Source organism: Eretmochelys imbricata, chromosome 1, assembly GCF_965152235.1.
Source record: "Eretmochelys imbricata isolate rEreImb1 chromosome 1, rEreImb1.hap1, whole genome shotgun sequence".
NCBI classification, from domain to species: Eukaryota; Metazoa; Chordata; order Testudines; family Cheloniidae; genus Eretmochelys; species Eretmochelys imbricata.
The window spans coordinates 243,912,616-243,939,345 of NC_135572.1; the positions used below are offsets into that span (position 1 = coordinate 243,912,616).

The following is a 26,730-nucleotide window of genomic DNA, read 5'->3' on the forward strand; positions in this document are numbered from 1 at the left end:
CATTATAGCAGGGACTGCGTTAAAAATGAAATTACTGTATACAGTAAATGTCACATCCATAAAGTATAGAAAAACTCCTACTTGAAGGAAACAAACAAGAAAAAAAAGTGTTGCTTTATTAGAGATTTAAAGTAGACATGACAATAAACTAGTCTAGTTTTTCTTTAAAAAGTCGGTGAGTTGCTTTTGCTTCTTGCTGCTGTGCCGCTTCCACTTAGCAAACTGCAAAAGACTACGTAGCTGCATAATTTTTATAGGCTCAACGTTTTACATCTCAAATGATCTCAAAGCAGTCTCAGCCGGCTATGGTCACAGCTGATGTTGGAATGACGTCCACTTCGTCTCCCTCTTCTTCCACAGCAAAAGACAATTCTTTAGCTTCTGGAATGTTGTTTGGTCGTACTAAAACTTGCATCCGTGACGGCATAATGGTTCATAAACATATGTACAACCATTTTAGCAGCCCTACAACTGCCCAATATTGGGACATCACTGAGGAACGCTATTGATGTTGCTTGAACTCTTGTAGAATGAGCTTGCACTCGCTGAGGAGGCATAGCTGAAGCTATTTCATACAGTCTTGATATGACCGTCTTGATATGACAGTCTGTGAAGAGACCGTCTGACATTTCATAGGATCTGCATGTGACACAAACAGGCAAGGCAAAGCACAACTGTTTAATCATGTCCACAAAAAAGGCTAGACATTGCCTGACATTTAACGTGTGGAGACACTGCTCCTCCGGAGATGAATATGACTTAGGAAAGAACACAAGTAAATATACCGCCTGCTTCAAATGAAACTAAGAAACCACTTTAGATAAAAAAATTGGGGTGTAGTCGTAAAGTCACTCTGTCCTTAGAGAATTGTTTATAAGGAGGCTCTGCCATCAGAGCCTACAAGTCAAATTCTTCTTGTGGATGTTATCGTTACCAGGAATGCAGTTTTCTGACACAAAAACAAAAAGGAACAAAATGCCAGGGGTTAGAACAGAGGTAACATTAAAGCCACTAGGACAGTGTTACAGTTCCATGGAGGAACTGGCTCTCAGACCAGATGGAGATGAAGCCCTTTTAAGAATCTTGCTACCATTGGAGAAGACTGATCTTCTCTGAATGTGGGGAATAAAAGGCTGATATCACTGCCAGATGCACTTTCATTGAACTAAGTGCAAGTCCCAACCACTGAAGGTGCAGCAGGATACTCCAAGATATCCTGGATAGAAGCCAGGCTCAGTTGAATTCCATAGTCTAATGACCACACTGAAAATTGCTTCCATTTAGCTGAATAGCCCATTCTGGTAGATGGCCTTCTTCTGTTAAGTAGGACCTGCTGAACAGCTGCTGAACACCGCTCTTCCTCCTCATTTAGCCATGCAGCAGCCACGTCATGAGATACAGGAAATTGAGTTCAGGAAAGAGGGTGTGAACGTTATTCTAAGTGAGTAGTTCGGGATGGAAAGGAAGCAATATGGGATGCTGCACTGACAGTGTGAGAAGACTGGAGACGTGTGCTCCCTCTTGCTTTTTCACATAATACATCTTGTCAGTATTGTCAATAAGTATGTGAACCACTGAGCCCAATAGTCCAGAAAAGCATGACATACGTTGTAGGTGGCCCCAACCTCCATCACGTTGATATGCAGTGAGCTCTTCTGCTCCCACCACAGACCTTGGACTTTCAGTGACCCTTGGTGTGCTCCCAAACAGGTAACAACAGACCTGGTTGGTCAGGGGCGGACAAAGGGAATACCCTGGCAAATGTTCTCTAGATGCGTCCACCACTGCAAGGAGTCCAGGACCAGTAGAGGATGACAGACCAATCTGTCTAGTGGGCAAACAGTCCTGAGTACACGTGGGTGGGTGGGTGGGTGAGAGAGGATGCAACCTTGCAAACTGGACTACCTGCATGCAAGTGGACATATGGCCCAAGAGCTTCCGGCACATCTGGGAAACTGACGTGAAAGGCTGAGACTGCAGACTAAGGCAAAGATGGCAAATTGCCTGAAAACTGTTGGTCGGAAGAAATGCTCCCGAACATGTAGAATTTACTAAGGCCCCAACAAATTTTCTGAGCGGCAACTAAAATTGACTTTCTGGTATTTAGGATGAGAACCAGACGGTTGAGCAAACGCAGAGTAATGTTGATGTGGGTAAGAACTTTCTTTTTGAACCTGCCCCTCAGTAATCAGTCACCCAGATACAGAAAGACGTGGATTTCTTTCTTCCTGAAATATGCCATCACAACGACCATGCATTTGGTTAAAAACCCAGGGGGGGCAGAAGACAGGCCAAGCGAAAGCAGCGTGTCCTGAAAATGACACACTGCCACATCGAATCAAAAGAATTTTCTGTGGCCTGGCAAAATCACCACATGGAAGTATGTATACTGAAGATCCAGAGCAGTAAAACAGTCATTCTGAGACAACAAAGGGAGGACAGTAGATAGAATGACCGTTTAGAACCTCATTTATCCAATATAATTGTTGAGGCCATGAAGCTCGAGAATGGGTCTCACCTCTACCTTGGATTTGCGCACCAGAAAGTACTGGGAATAGAAACTATGACCTTGGTGTTCCAGCAGCGGCATCTCTGCTGCTCCCAAAACTGGTAAAGAGCAAACCTGCTTCCTGAGAGGGGTCCCTGAAGAAGGACAGAAGGAGGAGGGATGGAAAGGAACTGGATGACACAGCCCAACAGTGGTGATTGAGCCCCAAGCATTCTGAAAGCAGGCCAGCCTGTTCCCAAATGGAGGAAGTGGGAGAAAGGAGAGATGACTGGAACACTGCTCTGGACCAACAAAGTAAAACACAGTGCTTGGTAGGCACCGGGAGAGGGCATGTGGATTAGCCGAACCCCAGACCCGACTGCTTTCTCCTATGGTACCTATGACCCTTCCTGGGGTAGTCCTGCTGTCTCTGGGGCAGGAAAAGGCTTCCAAAAAGTGTGCTGACCCCAGCAGCAGCCCCACTTCCACTGACTGTGAAAGAGAGATCTCAGGGTACTGTGCAAACTCTCAGCTTCAGCAGCCTACCCAGCCAATGGGGCTATAAAAGACGCAGCCCTGCAAAGTCCTGGACCAAGGGCGAGGTAGGGACTGAAAGGCAGAGGAGGTCCATTGGCTCCTGATAAATCGCTGGCACAGAAACAGCTGATGCCAGCATCGCCCTCGTCAGTACTGGACTCAATGGACACCCCAGGGCCAGAATTGGAGTCAACGGCATGGTGTCTCCAATCCTCCTTGCATAGTATACTGGGAAGTGGTTGACAGGGAATGCTCCATCCCTTGCACTGGCATTCATCCAGTGCAGATCCGCACTTCTTCTGGAGGAGGCAAACAAGTCCCCACAGGGCCTGGAGCAACCTTCTTCAGTCTTATGGGACCTTTTCCTTGATGCACTTGACAAGGAACAACTCCTCTGTGTCTCCGGAGAAGCACCAGCTCCAGGATATCGATGGCCTTGGGCTGAAGCAGGCCTGTCTGAACAGGTGGTGTTTCAGCTGAAGATCCCTTGCCACCTAAGTCCATTTGGTGAATGATCTGCAAATTGAACTACTGCTCCTTGACATGGGCTTCACCTAGGCACATCAAGCACCACGTGTGGATCACTGAAGGGGGCTGCTTCCCCACACAACAACGTCAACACAACAACCAGGGAAACACTTAAACTATAGCTAACTAACACTAAATCTAACTAACGCTATACCGTGGGTACTAATTAATTATATACAACTAGAAAAGTCACTAAAAGAGTGGGATTGTGAGGTGAAACCACACACACCTCTGACTCCAGCCATGGGCAGTAAGAAGGAACTGAGAGCGGTCAGGGCAGTGCTGCCTCATATATCTAGGGGAGGGGCTATGGCTATGAGGTGCAAGCACAGCTCCTATACAGGTACTATTAGGCAAAATTCTCCAGCTCCGGCATGCTGGGTGAACACATACCTAAGTGGAATACGCTGCTACATCTACTCTAAGAACAACATATAGTAAACTTAACAGGAGAATACCACCTCTCTGTATTTGCCTCTATTGTATATTAACACATTTACAAAGGAGCCAATACTTTTTTTGAAAATTAAGTGCAGCATCTTAAGTTATCATCAGAACTTCTCAATAAGATATGGTTTATTGGTATTATATAACTTGCTCTACAATCAACTCTTCATCTCACAGAAAAAAGTTGCCAAATCAATTAAAGTTTGTATGCATTTATCCCTTTTAAAGTAATTTAAAGCAAAAAATTTCACCTGTTGACAGGATTAAAAGGAAAAAAAATTTCTAACTGCCTCACCAGAAGCTCGAGGTAAATGAAAGACAATTTTAAGATTTGCTGGGACATAAGAAAGAACGAACCCATAGACAATTCAATTAAAAGTACCAACACGAAGAAAAATCGCTTAACACCTCATTGAGTTTTACTGGCAAAAAATCTATTACTTACTGCAGTCGCTCGAGACACTTCTCGACAAGTGCTAAGCAGTCCATTCTGTAAGTCATCTCGCTGTAAGACTACATTCTGTATGGCAGCTGGGTTATCTGCATTCATTTCTATCTCTTGACTGGCTGATAGCAAAGCTTGCTCAAGCGTGTACTATTATAATAAAAAGAATTAATTTTTAATGTTCTGCATCATTGGGTTGATTTTCGTTTTACTTTAGTTATCAGTGTTGTGATAATAGCCATGTAAAATAACATCCATTTTAGGTAATAAATATAATTGTCCTACTTTCTCCTTGTGTAGCTGTTGAAGTTTCTCTTCCAGTGCTTGTACCACTTTATCTTGTTCGCATAATCGGCTAAGCTTAGTCTAGTTTAAGAGAAGATGGCTGTAATTAGTATTTATTATTCTGCATATCATCTGTATTAACACAGTATCAAACCATTTCATGAGTATTTAAAGTTTTGTTATTACTATATATTAACTTTAAATGTTATAAAGTTGAATACTGAATTTTCAAAGCAGCCTAAGAAACTCTGAAAAAGGCCCTATAAACTAGAGTATTACTGTAATTTCAAACAGCATGGGTCAAATGTAGTAACTAGTTATTCTACAGCTAAGTCTTCTAGATTTCACAGCAGCTTTTACTACAGCTGATCACACTATTTTGACCCACCTGCAGGCCTTGGTTGGGGTACATATTATTAAGTAGATCCATTCTTTTCTATCCTATATTACAGAAGGTTGTTTTGAGCAATTACTCACCAAAGCCAAAAGCAATCTTGTGGGAGCCCTGTGTGGTTCTATTTTCACACCCTTCTGTTAAAAACATATGTGTGACTATTCTGTTGATGGCATTGCAAATCAAATAATCTATCAGCTTGAAAATGACAGGGAGCACTAAGTCTTTTACTTTACACAGTACTAAGTACTATCAAATTGCTAAAACATACATGCCTCCAGCTTCCATCCAGGACACACCACACGATCCATTGTCTACAGCCAAGCTCTAAGATACAACCACGTTTGCTCCAATCCCTCAGACAGAGACAAACACCTACAAGATCTTTATCAAGCATTCTTAAAACTACAATATCCACCTGCTGAAACGAAAAAACGGATTGACAGAGCCAGAAGAGTACCCAGAAGTCACCTACTACAGGACAGGCCCAACAAAGAGAATAACATAACACCACTAGCGGTCACCTTCAGCCCCCAACTAAAACCCCTCCAACGCATTATTAAGGATCTACAACCTATCCTGAAGGATGACCCAACACTCTCACAAATCTTGGGAGACAGACCAGTCATTGCTTACAGACAGCCCCCCAATCTGAAGCAAATACTCACCAGCAACCACACACCACACAACAAAAACACTAACCCAGGAATCTATCCTTGCAACAAAGCCCGATGCCAACTCTGTCCACATATTTATTCAAGTGACACCATCATAGGACCTAATCACATTAGCCACGCCATCAGGGGCTCATTCACCTGCACATCTGCCAATGTGATATACACCATCATGTGCCAGCAATGCCCCTCTGCCATGTACATTGGCCAAACCGGACAGTCTCTACGCAAAAGAATAAATGGACACAAATCAGATGTCAAGAATTATAACATTCAAAAACTGGTAGGAGAACACTTCAACCCCTCTGGCCATTCAGTAAAAGATTTAAGGGTGGCAATTTTGCAACAGAAAAGCTTCAAAAACAGACTCCAATGAGAAACTGCTGAGCTTGAATTAATATGCAAACTAGATACCATTAACTTGGGTTTGAATAGAGACTGGGAGTGGTTGGGTCATTCCACATATTGAATCTATTTTCTTAAGTATCCTCACACCTTCTTGTCAACTGTCTAAATGGGCCATCTTGATTATCACTACAAAAGTCTTTCTCCTGCCAATAGCTCATCTTAACTAATTAGCCTCTCACAGCTTGTATGGTAACTTCCAACTTATCTGTATGTATATCTATATCTCTATACATCTTACTATATGTTCCATTCTATGCATCCGATGAAGTGGGCTGTAGCCCACGAAAGCTTATGCTCTAATAAATTTGTTAATCTCTAAGGTGCCATAAGTACTAAGTTCTTTTTGCTAAAACATACAGACATCTGAATTTCAGCTCCTGCTGTGTTCTGCGGAGGCAATGGTTTCTCTAAAAGCTTTCCATTGTAAGTTTTATTTTAAGGGCCAATATCCTTCTGAAGAACTCATCAGTAGTATAGGCTTCCATTACACTGACAAAGAGATTCCAGCACAGGCAAAAATAAAATCTGTTGTCAGTTATGGGTTTTATTCCCGTCCGTGAACATAGAGTATATAAAGATTCTCACATTTCTTGTAATGAAATGTAATGGATTTTACAGTCAAATAAAACTTTGCACACATACTGCTAGAAACTAACTAATTCAGAGACATTAGCTTGACTCATTCTGCTGGCATACATTTAATCAGAAGTCCACCTGAAGGTCAGAGGAGAACAGGGCACCAGCAACATTTACTGCACTGGGGGCCAGAGAGTAGGTGCAGCACCTCAAAATAGGTGGCGCTGCTCAGGATGCCCAGCAATACACTTAATTAGAATATCTTGTGGACAGCTTTCAAAGCTGGAGGGTAAGGCTAACTCACTCCCCAGGAAGGGAGGTGGTATAAACAGACTGACTGACCTTCCCTAGGGATCAAATAGCCCTGCTGGCCTGGAGGTGCAATTTGCCTCCCTTTGTGCTAGTAGGGTGAACCAGGCCCAAATTACTTACAGAAAGATCAGATGAAACAAATGGTCTCAGCACCAACAAGCGGAAATGGCTTTAATTTAAGAAAGGCTGTGGAGAATCTTGAGATGTCCACTTTCAGCCTCCTTTTTAGGCATATTAACACACAGTGGTATCAAATATACACTGAGTTATGCTGTGAGGTTGCACTGACCTTTTATCTTGCTTTATGAAACACTCAAATCTGCTCTCAATTAGTTGCTTACGTACTAAATATGGTTTCTTTTTTCTAAATCTCAAATGTAAACTTATAAAGCAGCTTTTTACATTTTACTGTATTAGATGTAGAAAGTAAAGTGAGTTGTCATCAAATAAATGGAAAAGGTAAAATACTTGTATTTAATATAATGAAGTCAAGTAAGGCATTGTACCCACCTGTCTTTTGTGTTAGACTCAAGTAGTGAAACATTTAGGACTTGTCTACACTGGCAAGTTTCTGTGCAGTAAGGCAGCTTTTTGCACTCAAACTGCAGACGTGTACACGCTGCCAAGCCACTTTGTGGGCAGAAACTCCTCAGTTGCAGCACTGCAAAAAAACCACCTTGACAAGAGTCGTAAGGCTTTTGCGCAGAAGCTCCAGCGCTCTATTGCCAGTGTAGACTCTTGATTGTTTTCTGTGCTGTAATTGGCCTCCGGAGCAGTCCCATAATGCCTCAAGTGACCACTCTGCTCATTGTTTTGAACTCGGCTGCCCTGAGACATGTGCCCCTCCCCTTTCTAAGCACCATTTCTGACAGCCCTTGTGTGCTGATCTGCTCTGGGACACAAAGCAAACCATTAATGTGGAATGCTCGTGCTGTTGAACACAGAGGCAGGTGAGAGAGATTGCTGTACAGAGAGCCCAGGAAGGGAGGCAGGGGCTGATGTCAGGGTTTCCCCCTCCCCCAGGACTGGTTGCTGCCTGCTGCTGTCTGAACTTACAAGACAGCATGAGGACACACACTGTCCCCCAGAACACACATTCTCTCCCCCACCTCCATACACACACACTGTCTCCCTATCACACACTCCCCGCCACCGCCAACTTCAGTTGAAAAGCAGCTGGCAATGTAGTAGGATGCCCATGGAACAATGGGATCAACTACATCATGTGATGCTGTGCCTGCCCCATGAGACATTGCAAACCCTTTCCAAAGCACCCAGCGGCCAGCTGCACAGCAGGATAGTTATCGCAATGCACTGCTGTCTTTGCTGCTGCAAGAGCTGCTAATGTGGATGTGCTCCAGCGTCACAAGCAGCACAGTGTGGACAAGCAACAGTGGTTTAATCCCAGCATTTTAATAGAAATGGTATAACTTGTGGCACTGAAACTTGCTAGTGTAGACATACCCTTAGAAAATACTTTCTTCTGTGGCCTGAGTTTAGGCAATAATGCATCTGCAAAACCTTCTACAATTAATGTACATGGCTCAGTTGGACAGGACACATTCATGTTGTAATATTTAGCCTCAACTAGCATGTCTTATCTCACATACTATATTCAGTGAATAGGTAACCTTCCGTTTCTGTCTCACTCAAACTGGCTGAGCCAGTTTTGTGCACGTTTATAACTAAAATGAGAACAAACCATGTATAAATGTAGTGTTAATTTTTCCTGTAATCCCTTTATAGTGGCTGAAGATTTAAAACTGAAATTTGACATGGACAATAGTCATGAAAAAGGACTATATGCATTTAATAGCTTTAAAGTAATTGATTTCACGAAGTTACCCATTTTAAAACTGCATATGGAACATGTACTTTAGAAAAGGCCTACAGGTCTACAAACAGTGCATCTAAGTGTAGACTTGCTGATTCAAGAGACTTACATAATTAAATATTGTAAATCTCTTGATGATTCAAGGGATTTTTTTTTTAAATATACACACAAAAATATATATACATATGTATACACACACACCCTTACAAATTCACTTACAGTACTAGTATCTCCCCAACCCCAATAAATTAAAAACCAGCTATGGGATATTTGCTCAAACTTCCAGAAATATTTCCCCTTTCAGCATAGACAAACACTAGAAAATTTCAGGCCAAAATGTGATAATTTCAGAAAGCTAGAAGCATGGCAACTGGGAGTTATAATAGAAATTTCCCTCCACTTTAACTGAAGCAATTGCTACTAGTGTCCCACTATATTAAGTAGTTTTTCCATCTAAATTTTATGACCAGGGTAGAAACTTCTACATGAGAATATCAACACAGTAAGCCAAAGACTAACATTACTTTGGGGAAAGCCAAACATATATACTTACATCTATATCCAGTTCTTCAGATCTATATTTGTATAGTGTACCCCTACATTCGTCTTGTGTCAACTATAAGGAAGAACAACATTCGCATAAAATAACTTCACCAGAACCATGAAAATGATGTTAATCTTACAGTTAAAATTTTAATACACCAAAATCAGATTCCATTAGAATGCCAAACATTTAATGTATGACTATATAGTTTGAGACAATACACAATATTTAATTCTGTTACTTAGTGTACCTAATGGAATGTCAAATATGGATTGTCAGAAGGAGAAAGGTATATCGCAGTTATTTACTCAAACGATTAAATCTTGCTAATTAAAACTGAAACTGTGGAACTGTGTTAAGTTTATTAGGCATGCATAATTCTTCAGAAAAAATGTTCAGTGCTATAGTTGCAATATAAAAATTCAATCAAATCTAGACTATGCAGTAGATAAAATTACATCCGTACACACAATTATATATCACTATATAAAATTTCATGTGTGCATTCTAAATACAGGGCCTTATTCTGCTCTCTTTTATGTTAATGGCGGTGTATAGAAATTCCAGTGTGTTCAAGTGTAGTTACAAATTTACACCAGATTAACTCTTCACATATACACTGTAAGATGTACAGATATACACACTTTTTTTGGCATGTAGGTGGAATTTTTTTTTAAATTTGCACTTTTTCCTCAGCTCTCTTTTAGATATGGTACTCCATACTACAGCAATTGCTGTAACTGAATACAGGAACTCCTCACTTAAAGTCGTCCCAGTTAAGGTTGTTTCCTTGTTACATTGCTGATCAATTAGGGAACATGCTCATTTAAAGTTGTGCAATGCTCTCTTCTAACATTTGGCAGCTGCCTGCTTTGTCCACCGCTTGCAGGAAGAGCAGCCCGTTGCAGCTAGCTGGTGGGGGCAAGGAACTAGGGTGGACCAGCTGCCCCCCTGTCAGCTCCCTGCTCCCCTAAGTTCCCTGTGCAGCAGCTGCTCAGCAGGCTGTCAATTGCCAGCAGTTCAGCTGTCCACTGCCATGTGCTGCTCCTGCCCCTCTGCCTTGGAGCTGCTCCCAGGAGCCTCCTGCTTGCTGTGTAGGTGGGAGGGGAAGAAGAGGGGGGCTAATGTCAGGGTGTCCCCCTCCCCCCTGCTCCTGCACCCTGCTTACCCCATCTTCCATAGAGGAGGGGGGACACACCAACAGAGGGAGCTGCTGCCTTAGGCAGCAGCTGCAGTCTGGTCTCAGCTTGCTGATCTAATTAACAAGGCAGTGTACTTCTGACCCCACTCTTCATACTTAAAGGGGAAATGTGCATCTCCATCTCTCAAACACACACAGGGTGTGTGTCTCTGTTTGCCCTCCCTCCTTTCCTGCTGCCCTGTAGAGTGAGAGAGTTAACCCCTGAGGGCTCAGCCAATTGCTAGTTCATCATTTAGCAGTACTGTAAATACTGGGAAATATACCACCCTCTGACTCCTCCACCTCAACCAAGCTTCACAATCATCATCACTGTGTGCCAGTATTAAATTTCCCTGGAACCTAACCCCCTCATTTACATTAAGTCTTATGGGGAAACTGGATTCGCTTAACATTGTTTTGCTTAAAATCGCATTTTTCAGGAACATAACTACAACGTTAAGTGAGGAGTTCCTGTACAATTCTATTTCTTGTGCTGAGGTATGAAAACTCTTTTTACCAAGGTTATGACTGTCATCCTATTCAGCAGTACAAGGGATCCTCATACACTGATTTGATATGAACGAATGCTCAACGCATTAACTTTTTACTTCTTTTCATCTCAAGACTGACTGCTAGTGATATATTTTAAAATACTTAAAACGGGCTAACATATATAGATATCCATGTGTGCCAAACTTTGTATATCCCATTTTAGTTAATACATAAAAATATATGCATATTCATTCATTCCTAACATATACATTTCCCCTCCATATGCATGTTATTTAATTGGAACATTTTTACATCAATTGTGCAGAAAAGAGACTGTAGAAACACAAGTCCAAAGGAGGTTTATAAATGCAAGAATTGGGGAAAGTTAAACATACAAGCATTCCAAACATACAATAAACCTTTAAAGACTTAAGTGTTTCATTTCAAGACATTATTTCCACATACCTCATGCAAATGCATCTGGTGACAATTTAAAAGTATGTATAGTGTATTAAAACCACATAGTAACTTTCTTTGAAATGAATATTTAATGAAAATGAGTATCAGAATATGAAAAAGCCACAGCACTTTTGCACTTCATTAAGATTATAACCCAATTTTTAAACAAAAATCTATTTAAACCTCTAATGGAGTAGAAACAATATATTTTTTTAAAAACCCTCCTTTCCGAACTACAGCTTCTATCTTAACTAAAGGAAGAACTTAGGAATGGAAATATTTTAAGAGTGTGCTCATAAGCATGGTCAATATAAATCTGGCCCAGACCCCAAAAATATGGTTAAAACCTTACATTGATTTCTATGTAACAAAACAGGGACATTATGTAGCTTTTCAAGACCCCAAATTTATCTTTCCAGAACACTCTTAGATATTATGCAGCTTCCTTGGACAGTGATATACAAAGTAATTCTTTTCAAGTTTAGTGGCTTTTTTAAAAGCTCATTTATTTGTGTCCTCAGAAGCCCAGTCTTAATTATAGCCTAGCTTAAAATAGGATGATGATCTATCATCAACACCTATTCCTATTACATAACTGTTTAGAAAACCTAAGTGCACTTTTAATGAGATAGGTACAGAACATTAAATTTGTTTTAATACCTGTAAATAATTACTTGTAAAATACTTTTATTCAAATGGTATTAAGTTTAAGTTTACCCCACACAGGCAATGAAATGGTTAATGTGGCTCATTAACAGCTGGTTGCACTTGGAGGGTGGGCCAGACTCAATTAAAAGAGGAGTCCAGCTGGGGGAGGAGCTACATGCTTTCCATAAAGCAAGGAAGCTAAGAGTAGAAAAGGGTTGCAGGGAGAAAGGGGAAGAACCTTAGAGTCACTCTCTGGGTAGTAGAGAGCAGAGGAACTTCAGGACAGATTTTACATTCTGGGCTTGATGGGATAGGCTAACAGGGGTGCAGGGGACTCTGCTAGTGCACCCGGGTGAAGGCCAACCCACAAGCAAAAAGTTGAGGTTTCAGACAAGATTTCACGAAGTTAGACTCTGAGTCAGAATTCTGTAGAAAAACAGAGCTGAGGAGGACTCAGGATAATTTAAAAGTTCAAGCCATGGGAAAGGGCCAAAGTTGCTTTCGTTGTGGTTTATATTTTCCTTTTGTAGTTTGAAGCCCTGAGGCCTTGGCTCTAAGAGTGGAACAGAAAAGGAGCCCTGGAGGAGTGGCAGATGTCATACTGATGACCAGTGTTATGTGGGACACTAACCAGTAGCGTAGCTGGGGGAGAGCGGGGCAGCAGCCGCCCCCTCACCGAGCAGAAGTGGCACCTTTTTAATTCTTTGGCACCTTTTAAATTTTTGCTCACCCGGTGGCGCTCCGGGTCTTGGGTGGTGGGTCAGGCAGCGCTGCGGGTCTTCAGCAGCACTTCGGCATCAGGTCCTTCACTGACTCTGCGGGGGGTGTGTGTGTGTGTGTGTGTGTGTGTGTCCTTCAGTGACACTGAAGACCAGAGTGAGTGAAGGACCTGCCGCCCAAGACCCAGAGCGCTCCCTGACCCGCTGCCCAAAACCCACTCACACATCAGAAGGGAAGAGACTTTTAAATGACCTGGCCAGAGGGTCACGTCACAAGAAGAGAGAACACCGCAGGCCTGATGCAGCTGACGGCAGTTGATGTTAAATGACAAGAGAGCTGCTTTGCCAAGCCACAAGGGGCATGCCTGCAATGAGAGCACTTTTTTACAGTCTATAATAGCCACTGAAATGTTTCCATTTTTTACAGTCTTATCAGTAATACACAACAGGCAGAAACTTCTAGAGAAGCACTTCACCTCCACACAACAGGGAATACTGTAAAATAACATTTTGCATTCATTTAACACAGAAAATCTCAAAATTATATGAACTACTTTGCCCATCACTGTCAGTGCACAGTGCAGCAGCTGCTTAATAATGTACAGCAAATCTACGAGATGGTTTAAGGCAAGATGTGAAGAACACACTCATATTCAATTGGAATTACAGGAGGAACTGAGGTAGCTTACACTACCTCTTGGAGTATGCTACAGGATATTTAGTGACCAAATGGCCAAGAGCTTGTTTTTATGTTCCATCCAGTGGAAACACCTCCAGTGACAGTTCCTCCCAAGGCCCTGATTTAAGAGGAAGAGTGCCATCTATTGCATTGCCACCATCACTTCCCACAGACTTGTTAGTTTTCCTTGAAGACTTCCTATCCAAGTACTGACATAGCCCATTCCTACTAACATTGAAATATATAGTTAAATCACATTGTATGAGTGCAGAGGAATGACCAGCATTTTAAATACACCTGAAGTACAATTTATTGCTGGCTGTTAGTGTAAGCTACATGTATAGTTGGGGCAAATAATTCTGTGTGTGCAGTTACAGTGGTGTTACACAACTGCCACCGCATTCAATGAGAAATGTGTAATGTCTAGTATGTAATGCTGAAAGTATCACTCTACCTATCTGTGAATTAAGTCTTGTGAACAATATGTACATCTACAAAGAAGAATTTAGCAAGTAGAGATTTCAAAAATTACAGAAACATAGTCCATCTAGTCCAGTATCGCATCTTAGAGAACGGGCAATATCTGCTGAATCACAGCAAGGTATAAAACCATGAAAACGAACATTATGTAAGATGTCCATAGGGGAAGTTTTTTCCTAACTTAAGGCAACTATTGGAGGGTTTATTTATATTCTACACTGTGATATACCAATATAAAGGACAAAAATCGCATGGGAGCCTTATTACAGTGGCATATCAAAAAATTTTATCACCATCAATGAGAGTTCTTCATAGCAGAATTTGTCTTACTCCCTTCTAGCCATGCAACTTTGTTTAACACTCTTTCCATTTTGGAGTAATTCCTGAACTTGAGGAGAACAGGTCAAATATTTATTCTGTTTGGCAGCCAGAGATTTTCATAGCTCAATTATCTACAAAATTCAGCAATTGCTTAAATAAGAATGCTTAGGCTTCTTTAAAACTTTGATGTTTGAAATACAGTATTTTGTGCAGCAAAACTCATGTGCCTAAGAAACTGCTGCGCTTACAGATTTGTATTGGCCATGCTTGCAAGTTAGATTCATAGATATTAAGGACAGAAGGGACCATTATGATCATCTAGTCTGAAGTTAATGCAGGTCTCAACCCAAAGACATATTTCCATTCAGCACATTTTCCCCCTCTTTATGTCTCACCAGAGTTGCAGTCATGACTATATAGTCTAGAAATGTGTACTCTGGTAGGTTGGTTCTGACATTAATAAAACATTGCCCCTTGGATCTAGTCTCCAGATCAAAGTTATTTTGATCTGTTTTTCTCCAAGGCTAAAAACTAACTAGCTGCAAACAAACCAACCAACCAACTAAAATCTATAAATCCATCTCCTAAAATGAAGAAAGTTGCCAGATATGACCAGGTAAACACCAATGGCATGCTTTTTGTGTTGAACAAAAAGAAGCACCTTTGAAAGCTAATTGTGCATAGGACCACGTTAAGACAAATGTTGGAAGCTTGCTGGAAATTTTATGAGTTTACTGGACACCTGCATACGATACCAAATGATCAAACATTCTAGACAGAAGTTATCCAAAGGGTACACTTAATATACTCAACAACAAAAGCGTTCAGCAAAAGCCATGCTAACAATATCGCAGCATTTTATAAAGCATGAATGATTTGTGGTTTTTCAAAACAAATAAGAGAAACACTGATGTTATGAGTAAATCTGAAGAACAACCAAAAACTGTCACTGAGGAAAATTTTCGCAGATGATAAAGCAATTTCATTCACTGTCCAAGACCTTACTTGCTGGTACAGTTGTGGTCTTAGCGCCGAGTTCTCAATCATAGTGTGAACCATGGTGATTAAAGGTTCATTCTCTTTCATCTATTTCAAATCAGGAGGAGCATACAGCAAACATCAGTTTACACCATAGCTAGATTTGAAAGATGACACTGTAAATATAGCCTCTACTTCAATATTTTTTCTAATAATGCAGCATTTTACATTTTAACCTATGCCTTTACAGATTCCAACATTTAGAAAAAGTAAACATTTGCAAAACTTAAGTGATAAATATCAAACTCATGTTTCCCATACACACAAGATTTTACTATATTAATATTTCATAAAAGCTGCATCATTTCCACTGTGGTTCATGTCACTAGTAAGTCTAATTACTTCAGATGTTTCACCAATAAACTCAAGTTACAATAGGTAAAACATCAGGAACAACTGGACAAAATACTGAGTAGCCAAACCACGATACTACTTAGCAATAAGCCAGCTAGATTTGAAGTAATTTAAAACACAAATACAGTAATTTAAATATGCAGTAAGCAACATCCAAATTCTTATCTGAGAACCATCTTATAAAATAGTCCCCCAGACATTAACATGTAGATTACATCTTCAGTATGTTACGAGTTATTTGAGCCCTTCTGGAACTGAATACGAAGATCAACTTTACAATGATCTACACCAGTACTTCACAATCTACAATGTAACAATGGTAGCAATGCAGCAATTTTTATATACAAAGGTACTCAATTATATTAGTTATTGCATTTACCCATATATGGCAATGAAACCATCTGTTGCACATTTCAAGCTAGGTTAGACATATGTGCTGCCATATTTGCAGAACAAATCATTTATGTTTACTGCCACAAGTGCAACTGCCCAAAACAAGTTCTTTGATCATTTATGAAAAAAAATTATAGAATTAGGCCTTCAAAAAACCCAAGCAATGCATAGAGCAAATGGTCTTCTTATGCTAGCATGCTGGTCAGAATTCTTACAATCTTATAAGATTTTTGAATATTGTGTTAGGTAGAGCTGGTTAAGACATTTTTGTTCCTGTCAAAAATCAATATAAAGTAAAAAAGTTTGTCAAAAATTTTCTTCAGAAGTTTTTAGACTTTTGTTGAGAAAACAAAACCCATAATTTTCAGTCTTAGGAGTGAAAAATTCTGTTTTTTCCAACAAAAAGTCAAAAAATATCTAAAATGGATATTTACTTTAGAAATGTCCCGTTTGATATGCCATTTTTTGTAGAAAGACCCTTTGAATCAAAAATTTCAACCAGCTCTTGCGCTACATCAATTTTACATCCAGCTATAGAGGATGTATGTCTCTCATCTCTCTTACCATGTAACTGTATACACAGTGGATTTTCATACAGACTAACTATTGCCTCACCAATTTGATGTGACAGACAAGCTACTGCTCTGCTGCCCATTAAAAGGCACATTTTCCAACCCAAGTGACGACAATTTCCCCATAAACAGAAAACTCTAATCTGTGTGTGGTATTAGGTGAGCCCCAACATTCTGTATCAGTGGTACCTCACTAATTTGCACTGGCTAAGGACCCCATAATTTGTACCAAAACAACCGTTTTTCCCCCATTCTTAGTGAAGTTTTAATTACATTTAAAAAGCAAATATACTTCTAGTATACTATGAAGAATCAAATTTGAATTACAAATAGTAGTAAGATACAATTACTAAATGAAGTATATTGTGATATGTTCTTTGCTTTATTGTGCATTCATTTATTCACTCATCTACAACATTAATTCACAATGGGTTACCAGGCATTAGTGGGAAATACTGAGGTTCTAGTATATGTGAGGAATATATTTCATACTGTGCCTCTAATGAGATAATTGTCTTAATTTACAGGATAACATATCCCTATTACAGTCAAAAGTAGAGTCTGAGAGGCAAAAGCAGGCCCATCTTGGATTACAGTAAAATTTTCCTCACTTTTTTACATTTAATCCATTTTTACTCCAATCCCACAAGGTAAAGATCCTTATGCCACAGGGAACATTTGAAAGTATTTATTTCAGTACCATTTTTCTAGCAAGATTTCTTTCCCCTATTCCTACAATATATTGTTGACAAACCTAAAGAGAAGCAGAATAAGGTGACAGCCACATATGAAATACTTAAGTGTTCACTAAGTTTAAAAGTCTCAAAGGCTCTGTTTTTGTCCTACTTTGCAACAACAGTTACTTGATGCTTTAGCTTCTTTACACAAGTTTGTCTCAGCTGATAACTACCTGTCAGCAGGTCAGTAGCATTCTACACTAAGAGGACAATTTTTGAGTCATGTGACCAAATCTTAAACTGGCCTGTGTTGAAGGAAAATACTGTCTCTACAACAGTGAGGTTCCCCATAATATACAGTAAATAGGAAACTACTAAAAACCAGAGCTAGTCAAAACACATTTTCCTTCTTTTATAGAAAACAATTCTTGTATAATTTTTCCACAGATAAATTTAAATTTTTTGGCTAAATTTGAAAACAAACATTTCTATTAGGAAGTGCCTTTTTGGAGTTGTTGTCTGAGCAGGGAGGTGAGCCTATGGAAGAGAGTGGGAACATGAAGTATCTGAACTACATCTTTCATAATGTACAATGATCTCCCCTCTTCCTGGAGAGAGGTGGTGTATTATGGCAGCCCCCGTCCATGATAATACTAAACAAAACTACCAATGCTGTACACCAATCAAGAGCTCTTCTAGAAAAAACTAAAGTGTGACAGAACTAATTTAAACCTAATATATAACAAACTACTGACAACCTGAACAAAATAATTTTAACTAAAGAAAGCCAAAACACCGTCAACCAAACAGGCTGTTTCGAAGCTGAACCATTTCACCGAGACTTATCAATTACTACCAAGTTTTCATCAGGAAGATTTCTAAGGTCCAGGGCTCTTTCGAACTTCTGACAAGAGAGACAGAGAGAGAAGAGAGAGAGAGACAGAGACAGCGAACTGAATTGAAAGATTGATCTTTTAATCCAAAAACAAATGTTTTAACACAATTCTGTTTTGTGAAGACATTTGAAAGGTTTTGGTTTTGTTCTAACACAGAACAAAAACAAATCCTGAAAATTTGAAACGTATTGTGAAATTGAGTTGTCATCCTCCAGGCAGCTCTAATTTTAATACTACAGTAAAAGCTTTTTTATCCAGCATATTGGGGGAATGGGGGAAGTCGGTAAGTCAAAAATTCCGGTTAACTAAGAGAGAGTGAGTTTGGGTGAGGGAGGTGGCTCAGGACTGGGGGTTAGGGTGCAAGAGGGTGTGCGGGGCACAGGCTCTGGGAGGGATTTTGGGTGTGGGAGGGGGTTCAGGGCAGGGAGTTGGGGCACAGGAGGGGTTTTGGGACGTCGGATCCAGGCGGCACTCACCTCGGGCGGCTCCCCGCAAGCAGCGATATGTCTCTGCTGCTCCTAGGCAAAGGCATGTCCAGGCGGCTCTGCGTGCTGCCTCCGTCCCCACAGCTCCCATTGGCCGCGGTCCCTGGCCAATGGAAGCTGTAGTGCTAGTGCTTGGGGCAGGGCAGGGGAAGTGCATGGCGCCCCGGTGGCCGTTCCTCCGCCTAGGAGTGGCAGGGACATGTCGCCACTTGCGGAGAGCCACTCAAGGTGAGCGCTGCCCAGATCCAGCATCCCGAAATGCCCATTTCTAGAGGTTTCCAGATGGTAAAGTGCCAGATAACACAACTTTTTACTGTATCTTGGGGGACCTCCTACTGCATTTTTACCTGTGGAGGTTAACAGCACTCCATAATTTTGACTGGAAAGGTCACTGCTCAACAGCAATCCCAGTCCCTAAAGAAGCTGGAGGGTCAACAATTGGGAAACAATCCTCTATATAAAACACTGCAAAGTGCTGACCAAAAGGCCATTCCAGCAGAAACCAAATGATTTTTATATCCCTATGAAAATGATATTTTTAACTGACAGACCGTTAAATGTTCATTATTTGTCAAGAGGTGATATAATATATATTCAATTTCACTCTACCATTTTTATAAATAATATTAACCCACAGATATGCAGTACAATTATCTGCAGAAGTGGTAGAGCAAAATGGAGCCTAAACTGAGTAAGACAGCAACTTAGCCACAGTACTAACATAAAAACAGATTCAAATTGTATTATGAGTGCTATGAAAACAAAATTTTACAGAACAGCTGCACCATAACAGTAGTAATAGTGCATTTATATAGTTCGTTTTATCTGGGGCATACAAAGTTCTTTACAAATTTTAATTTAAGTTGTGACACGTGGCCAAAAAGGGTTAAGCAACTTGTAGGCTAATTGACCCAGATTCAACCTTTAGAGACATGTTAGGAAAGTATGTAGATATAATTAGGGCCATTCCATGTTAGAGAGTCTAGCGCTTTAAAATGTAAACTTGTATTGTTAAAGAATTGGAAGAAGATAGTGATTGTAGTAGCCTATGTTTACCTATGTTTTGTTAGAGGTTAACAATGTAACCAAACGGTTCCTGTCTAGGGCTGTATTCTGTTAATTCAGAGATCCAAATGAAACAACATTTAGACAGAACTTGGGTCATTGTCGATATGTCTTTTTAAAGTTTGTGGTAAACTGTCTATAAACTGCTTAATGGATAATTACCTTATGTTAACCCATATAGTTAATTACTGGTGAAGGTTAGGAAACAGAAGGTTACGTCAAAAGCCTATTGTTCATCCAAGGACTGCATGCTGCCCAGGAACTGTATAAAGGACTCCTGGGACCTGATCCGTTCATATCAAATCTGCTCACGTTTTACCAGGGGAAGCACCGAGCCACAAGATTGAGGTCTCCAAATTCATTTGAATCACCCTGGTATTGGACAAAACCTATGGACTAATTCTAAGCACTCTTTGCAACTCAAAAGCACACCATCTCTACTATGAAACAGATCTCAGAACTGTCTTCATGTCTGTATGTATACTGATATTTTAACCAACACATTCTCTTTTCTTTAATTAATTTTAGTTTCGTTAATAAGAATTGGTGGAAGCGTGTATTTGGGTATGATCTCAAGTATTCATTAACTTGGGAGGTAATGTGTGCACAACTTTTTATATGATGAACAAGATTTTCAGTAATCCCCATCATATTTGACTTTGCTGTTTGGGTGCCCCAGGCTGGGTTGATTTAAGGGAATTGTGTTTTGGCTTCTATGTAACCAGTAAAGTATTGTAAAAGCTGTTTTGGTGCTGGCTGAGTGAATCTAAGTGTTGGAATAACCACCAGTTCTGGGGGTTGTCTGCCCCATTCTTTGGGGTATGCCCTAATTGAGCAACCTAAGCGTGACCCCCTCCCCCGGGACCCCAGTCACAAAAGTATTACACATAAGCCAGCTAAAGTACAAAATGGTTTAATGAAATGCCTGATGCCACAAAGCAAGTCAGTAGCAGAACTCTGAATAGAATTCAAGAATCCTATTTTAGATACGCCTGCTGTTTCCTGTAATTCACTAACCCATCCCCAAAACTGATGTCTTTCTTTGCTATGCTTTTTTTTATACTCAGTGTGGTATATGAAAGTTTCTCAGAGTGAGAAACAATGAACAATTTCTACCTAAATGAGACACACATTAAAGCAGCTGAATCCATCTAATAGTTAGCATTTAAAATTTGTGAGTATATTATACTCTGATGCCATAACACTAAAGAATACAGAGCAACACTATAAGCCTAACTAAAATCTGCTGAACATCCAAGAAAACTCTCAGTGGAGAAATTCCTACTGTCAGAGAAGGAAGAAGACAGAAGACTTCATGCAGTCCAACAGGTATGTCACTATGCCAATCTAATTAATCTGGGAGGTGCTCATATACTCTGGTGATGAGACCCAGCACCAAACCCTAAAATACACAGCTCAATCTCACTGGAAAGTATAGCTGGTAATTATAGGAGATTTTCATCATAAATAACAAAATTACAATTAAGTTCTAAGACCTGTTTATGGAATTGCCCTCTGATAATGGGTGCAGGTTCTAACAAAACATCCATTTATAGGTGTAATAAAACATTTAAGTGTTGTGGACACAGTCTTTATTTGAAATTTTGATGTTTCCATTTGTGGTTACTATTACTACTCAGTGTGAGCATGGTCATGAAAAAAAGGGCAATAAAGAGGCCACTGGAAATGGATTTAGTAGTACACTTAGATAACTAATCCTTTGGATTCATATAATGAAATGATTACTTTTATACTGCTGCCCTCGTAAAAGAGCATCCACTGGGCAAGCAAATATGATCCTATGATCACTGTTGGTGTCCCAAATGGGCACTTGCAAAAAAGACAGCAAACATGCCTGGCTCCTCTGATGTTTCCTGAATACCGCAGCCACAAGAGTGGTTCAACCCCTCTTAAAAGACGTGGTGTTTGATTGGTGATCTGAACTGCTGGCCATGAGACTTCAAGGAAATCTATTATCTAGAGACAATTTTGTGCTGCACTGTTCTTATGTACCTAAAACTATAGCAAATAAAAATCCAAAACTATAATGTAACAAATCATAAGTATCTCCAAGGAAAACAGCAGTATAAAGAACTGCCCTCTAGTAAAAAAAAAAAAAAAAAAAAAGTTCCTATGATTTCTTGGGCTTTGTGAAATTAATCACAATCACAGGCAATATTTCATTGTGTGAGCTCAGCAATCACCGTAGGTTACTTTATACATAAGGTTTTCCACATAGTACTGAGAAGAGTGGAGTTCTGCAATCCAGCCTTGGTTAAAAGGCAGTAGGTAATATGTACAGTTCTGAGTTTCTCACAATCCAAAAGGTGGGTGACCAAGATAAAAGGACTGGAGTGCAGCTACATGAACCATGAAGAGAGGTTTAGGGAATTTTATATACAGAAATTACAGACTAGTCAAAAAAGGAAATGTGTAATTTATATATAAAGTTGAAATGCAGCAACCCAAGAGGGTAAAAGATTATTCAAGGTGATTAAAGATGCTGTAAAGAAGACGCATTGGCCTGAAATGAGACTAGGAAAAATTTAGGCTATGTAGTAGGATTTTTTTCTCCTAAAAATAAGGTCAATTGGATAATGGACTAATTTGCTAAGGGAATAGTTGAAACACCAGCTCCAGAGGTGTTCAAGAAGATTACAATCTCTTACGGAATTTATTTAGTATATGGGACAATCCTGTTCTAGTGCAAAGGGAGAGGGGACAAGAATGGCGCAGATGACCCAGAACATTTATTCCAACCCTATGCCCTATGGTTTTATGACTGGGAATCCCATTTTATACTAACTGCCTCTTTCTTACTGTATGTGAAGTTTAGCCACTTCCTTGATCTACTGCAGAGACTTGGTTTATTTTTTTAAATGCCAGCATTAAATGAATTTATAAGAAACTCAACAAATGTGGAAGTAAGTATTTCTGTAATCCTCAGCTTTATATGATATAATTACATTTGTTCTGGAATTCTAATAATCAGTATTTACTTGACATACTATGCAAGTAAAGAACTGCTTTACTATCCCTCAAACAGTAAATACCATTTCCTTTATTTAAATCAGAATATCACACTGACAGATCACTGAACAAACCCTGTAACCAACCAATAATATTAAAAAATGGAAAGTAAGTAGTAGTTTAATGTCTTGTATAAGCAATAAGAAAATCAAAGCTGGAAACGGTTGAGCTGGATGAAATGTACTTTGGTCTAACACAACTAACAACAGAGGTTCTGACTGTCCACCACCTTACACCTTGGGTAGTCATTTACCAACATACATCAATGCAAACTGAGTGCAAGATGAGTGTAAATCACGACCAAATCAGAATGGTAGCATTTCATCTTGAATGCAACCTTGCTCTCAATTTGCATTCATAAGTGATCACCCAAGGTGCAAGGTGATGGAAAAATCAAGCCAGAAGGTGGTGGTGGTGGTTTTTTTAAACACGATTCAATGAAGTCCTGACTACTGCAGCAATGCATAGGATGTCCAGGTGCAAAAACAATCAGGAAATTGTTTGCATTAAGTGTAATGTTTAAGATGCAAAATGCAGCATGCAGTGTTTGAAAATCAGTTTTGAGATTTTCATGTAAGAAAACAATAGTTAAACATCTATTTGCCTATATTTCCTTTCAAGTACTTGTTATGATTTTCTCTGCTATTTCTATCAAAGGTCTCATCATTCTGTTTAAAAAGCTCTCTTGCAGAACCCATTTGCACATTTCATTTGATCCTGTCTTGAAGACAAAAAGCCCGACTGTTTCTTTTATCAACAGATTTTGTTGTCAAATGCAGCATTATGCTCTCACTCTGAAATCCAGCAGAAGAAAAAACTGAGTTATGAAGGAGTAACATCTTATTCATACATAACTCATGAGCAAACAACTTAGCAAAAAACAAAATTAGGTAAGTTGCCTTATGTTTAAAATGTACTTTCAAGTTTGATCCAATGTGATGTCCCTCTTTAAATTTATATCTTGAAGAAACATCTCAGTTTTCTTTGTTCTGAACACTAAAATAATCAGAAATAGCTGTTCTCTATGAAATAGCATGCTTGTCACACTTGTCAGTTTGGAAATTTCTGATGAGTTTGGTTATGATAAAAAGTTGAGGAAATTTTAGTTAGTTACATTACAGGAAGCAATGAACAGCAGGAATAAACTGGAACCTGAGAATTAAAACTACATTCTGGTTTAAATTTAATGCTCAGGTTCTTATTATTTCATTATATCCAATTTTCAATAACATTTAAGATTTTTTGTGATATGTAAATAAGGTAATATATAAAATACCCAACTCCAGTTCATAGAAAACATCTTTAAATATCTAGCATCTTTAAATTTGGCAATAGCACGAACACACACTGAGACAAACAAAGAAAAAGCTGCTAATCCCACCTGATGATTCAAATATATGGCATTCCTTTGAAGGTGATGTGAAAGAATCTCATTCTAGCAGGCAGCAGTCAAGAAGATAAAGGAAAGGGACAGAAGGTGCAGAACATATAAAAAAGTCAGTTTGGAAAGAGTTAAACTAGCCAGTGATCTTTCAATTTAATTAAAAACAAATGTTACATTTGTATACAAACTGCTTTGAACTCAAGAGAAAATGGATAATTAAAATTTCCTACAAATCTCACTATGAACTACCACAGTAAATTTTTAAAAAGCTTAGCATATTAAATTAGACAAGGAAGCAAGAAGATACCAAAAAAGGTATACCTTTGTTTGATGACGTATTAACTTGTAATTTCCTTTCTTTATTCATGTGAATTTAGTAAAAATTTTCTTAATACACACAGAAAACCAGTACGTGCATGTGGATTTTCTATACATGACTACATAGCAACTATAAACCCTTTGATAAGTTTATAAGCTTTAATGAATGTCCTAGTTTTGAACAAATTATAGAAAACAAATCACACCTGAGATGAGGCAAATAATCAAAATAAATTCGCTTTATCATCTACCATAATACATTTGTTTATGGCAACCACTACTTATTTTAGTATATTTCACCTGATCAATGTACAGAGCCTGTAATTTTGCTTCCAGTTTTGTGGAAACAATACATTTGGAAGTGTTCCTACCCCTATTTTGATTCAGTAATGTACTCTCAAGCTTTGCATTAAGAACTCAAAGGGTTAATAGCTGAACATCACATATGCAAGGCAACAATGGTATTCTAATTTACATCCATGGCTAACCAGAGACCTTTGCACTAATGGCATAACGCAAACTTTGATTAATGAATGGCTCAGAGCTAGTGAGGATGGTACATAGCACACATTACTTCATAGCTGACCTTTGGGCTGTTGGCCTCAAGTTTTAGTTGCATGAGCTGTGCTAGTGTGTGTTCCCGGATACTACTCAGTTCAGCTTGCTGCCGTCTCAGCTTTATTAGCAGCAGCGTGAGCTCCTCTGGCTGAAGGAGTGCAGTGTGAGAAGCCAAAGAGTGGAGAATAGGTTAACTGGTGTCCTGAACAACACTTAATTAAACTAAAGGCATCTTCTCACAGTTAACTGTTAATATGCCAAACACGTGTTAAATTCCTTTAAAGAACTTATATAATGTTTTCCCCAAACAGCTTCCCTAGAACTTAGAACAAAAGGTCAACATAGAATTCAAAGCACTTGAACCTCAAATGGTAGAAACTGGAATTTTGTGTACAAGGGGCACAAAGGTTAGGAGCTTGCAGGAGAAAATAAAATCCATGTGGTTACTACAACAGTGGAGGCTACAAGTGTCATCCATATCAATATAAGAGAGGAAGAAGATAGAATCCAAGGTCAGAAGGGACCAGGCATCATTATCTAGTCTGACCTCCTGCACTTTGCAGACCACAGGACCTCACCCTCTCACTCCTGTTATAGACCGCTAACCTCTGGCTGAGTTATTGAAGTTCTCAATCATGTTTTAAAGACATTAAGTTACAGAGAATCCACCATTTACACTAGTTTAAACCTGCAAGTGACCAGTGACCCATGTCCCATGCTGCAGAGGAAGGCAAAAAAACCCCCTGGTCTCTGCTATCTGACATGGGGGAAAATTCCTTCCCGACCCCAAATATGGCGAACAACTAGAACCTGAGCATGTGGGCAAGACCCACTAGCCAGATATTCCAACCCCCAGGAAAATATTGTCTATACAATAGCAAAAAGGAGTGGGGAGGAAATATTAAAGTTTACACCCTTTACTGAATCAACTATTTTAAAAGAAACATTGTCAAGGTTGGTAGGCTCAGAATGTGACCTACTTTCTCTTTTATCTGTTTTAAAAGTCCTTGGTAATCCTCTGCATGTGTTTTTTTTCCCCCCTAGGACATATTTCAAAGCCCTTTTGTTTTACTAAATAATGAGACTAACCAAAGACCATCAAAACAAGCATACGGCATAGAAGAAAGTGTCAGAAGCATGAAAGAGAATTTGTCCCTCTCCATTCCTCAAGGATTTATAACAAAATTACTAATCTATAAATATACCTTGACACTATACCTTTAAAGCCACCAGCAATTTATAGGTTAGGCTCTCACTAAACATCTAAAAATAGTGAATATTTGGAAAGAATAGTCATGTGCAACTACTATGTGCATAATTTCAAACCGCCTTATTTTTAGGAACATCTCTCCCTGTTCAATTTTCTGAGGATCCTCTCTTTTCTTATTAGCAATACTGGCAAAAAAGCCACAGACCTTTGTTTTGTAAACAGCTCACCTGCTCCTGTTGCTTACTCCCCACCTAAAGTAAGTCTTATAATGAGAGGTCAATTATTTACACAGCAATTGAC

At 39.4% G+C, this 26,730-nt stretch overlaps 1 protein-coding gene across 5 annotated transcripts in view; it reads right to left on the bottom strand.

Annotated features, from left to right (window-relative positions):
• The window catches only part of PLEKHA5 (pleckstrin homology domain containing A5), a 263,205-nt gene that overhangs the window by 37,197 nt on the left and 199,278 nt on the right, over nucleotides 1-26,730 (bottom strand). For all 5 annotated transcript variants that reach the window (XR_013347132.1, XR_013347130.1, XM_077826614.1 and 2 more), the window contains 3 exons: nucleotides 9,482-9,544; nucleotides 4,731-4,811; nucleotides 4,446-4,595 (listed from right to left, as the gene is read on the bottom strand). Coding sequence is in view for 3 of the 5 variants with exons in the window: in XM_077826614.1 (XP_077682740.1) it covers nucleotides 4,446-4,595; nucleotides 4,731-4,811; nucleotides 9,482-9,544 (294 nt within the window). In the remaining 2 variants the exon portion in view is untranslated. The remainder of the gene's footprint in view (nucleotides 1-4,445; nucleotides 4,596-4,730; nucleotides 4,812-9,481; nucleotides 9,545-26,730) is intronic.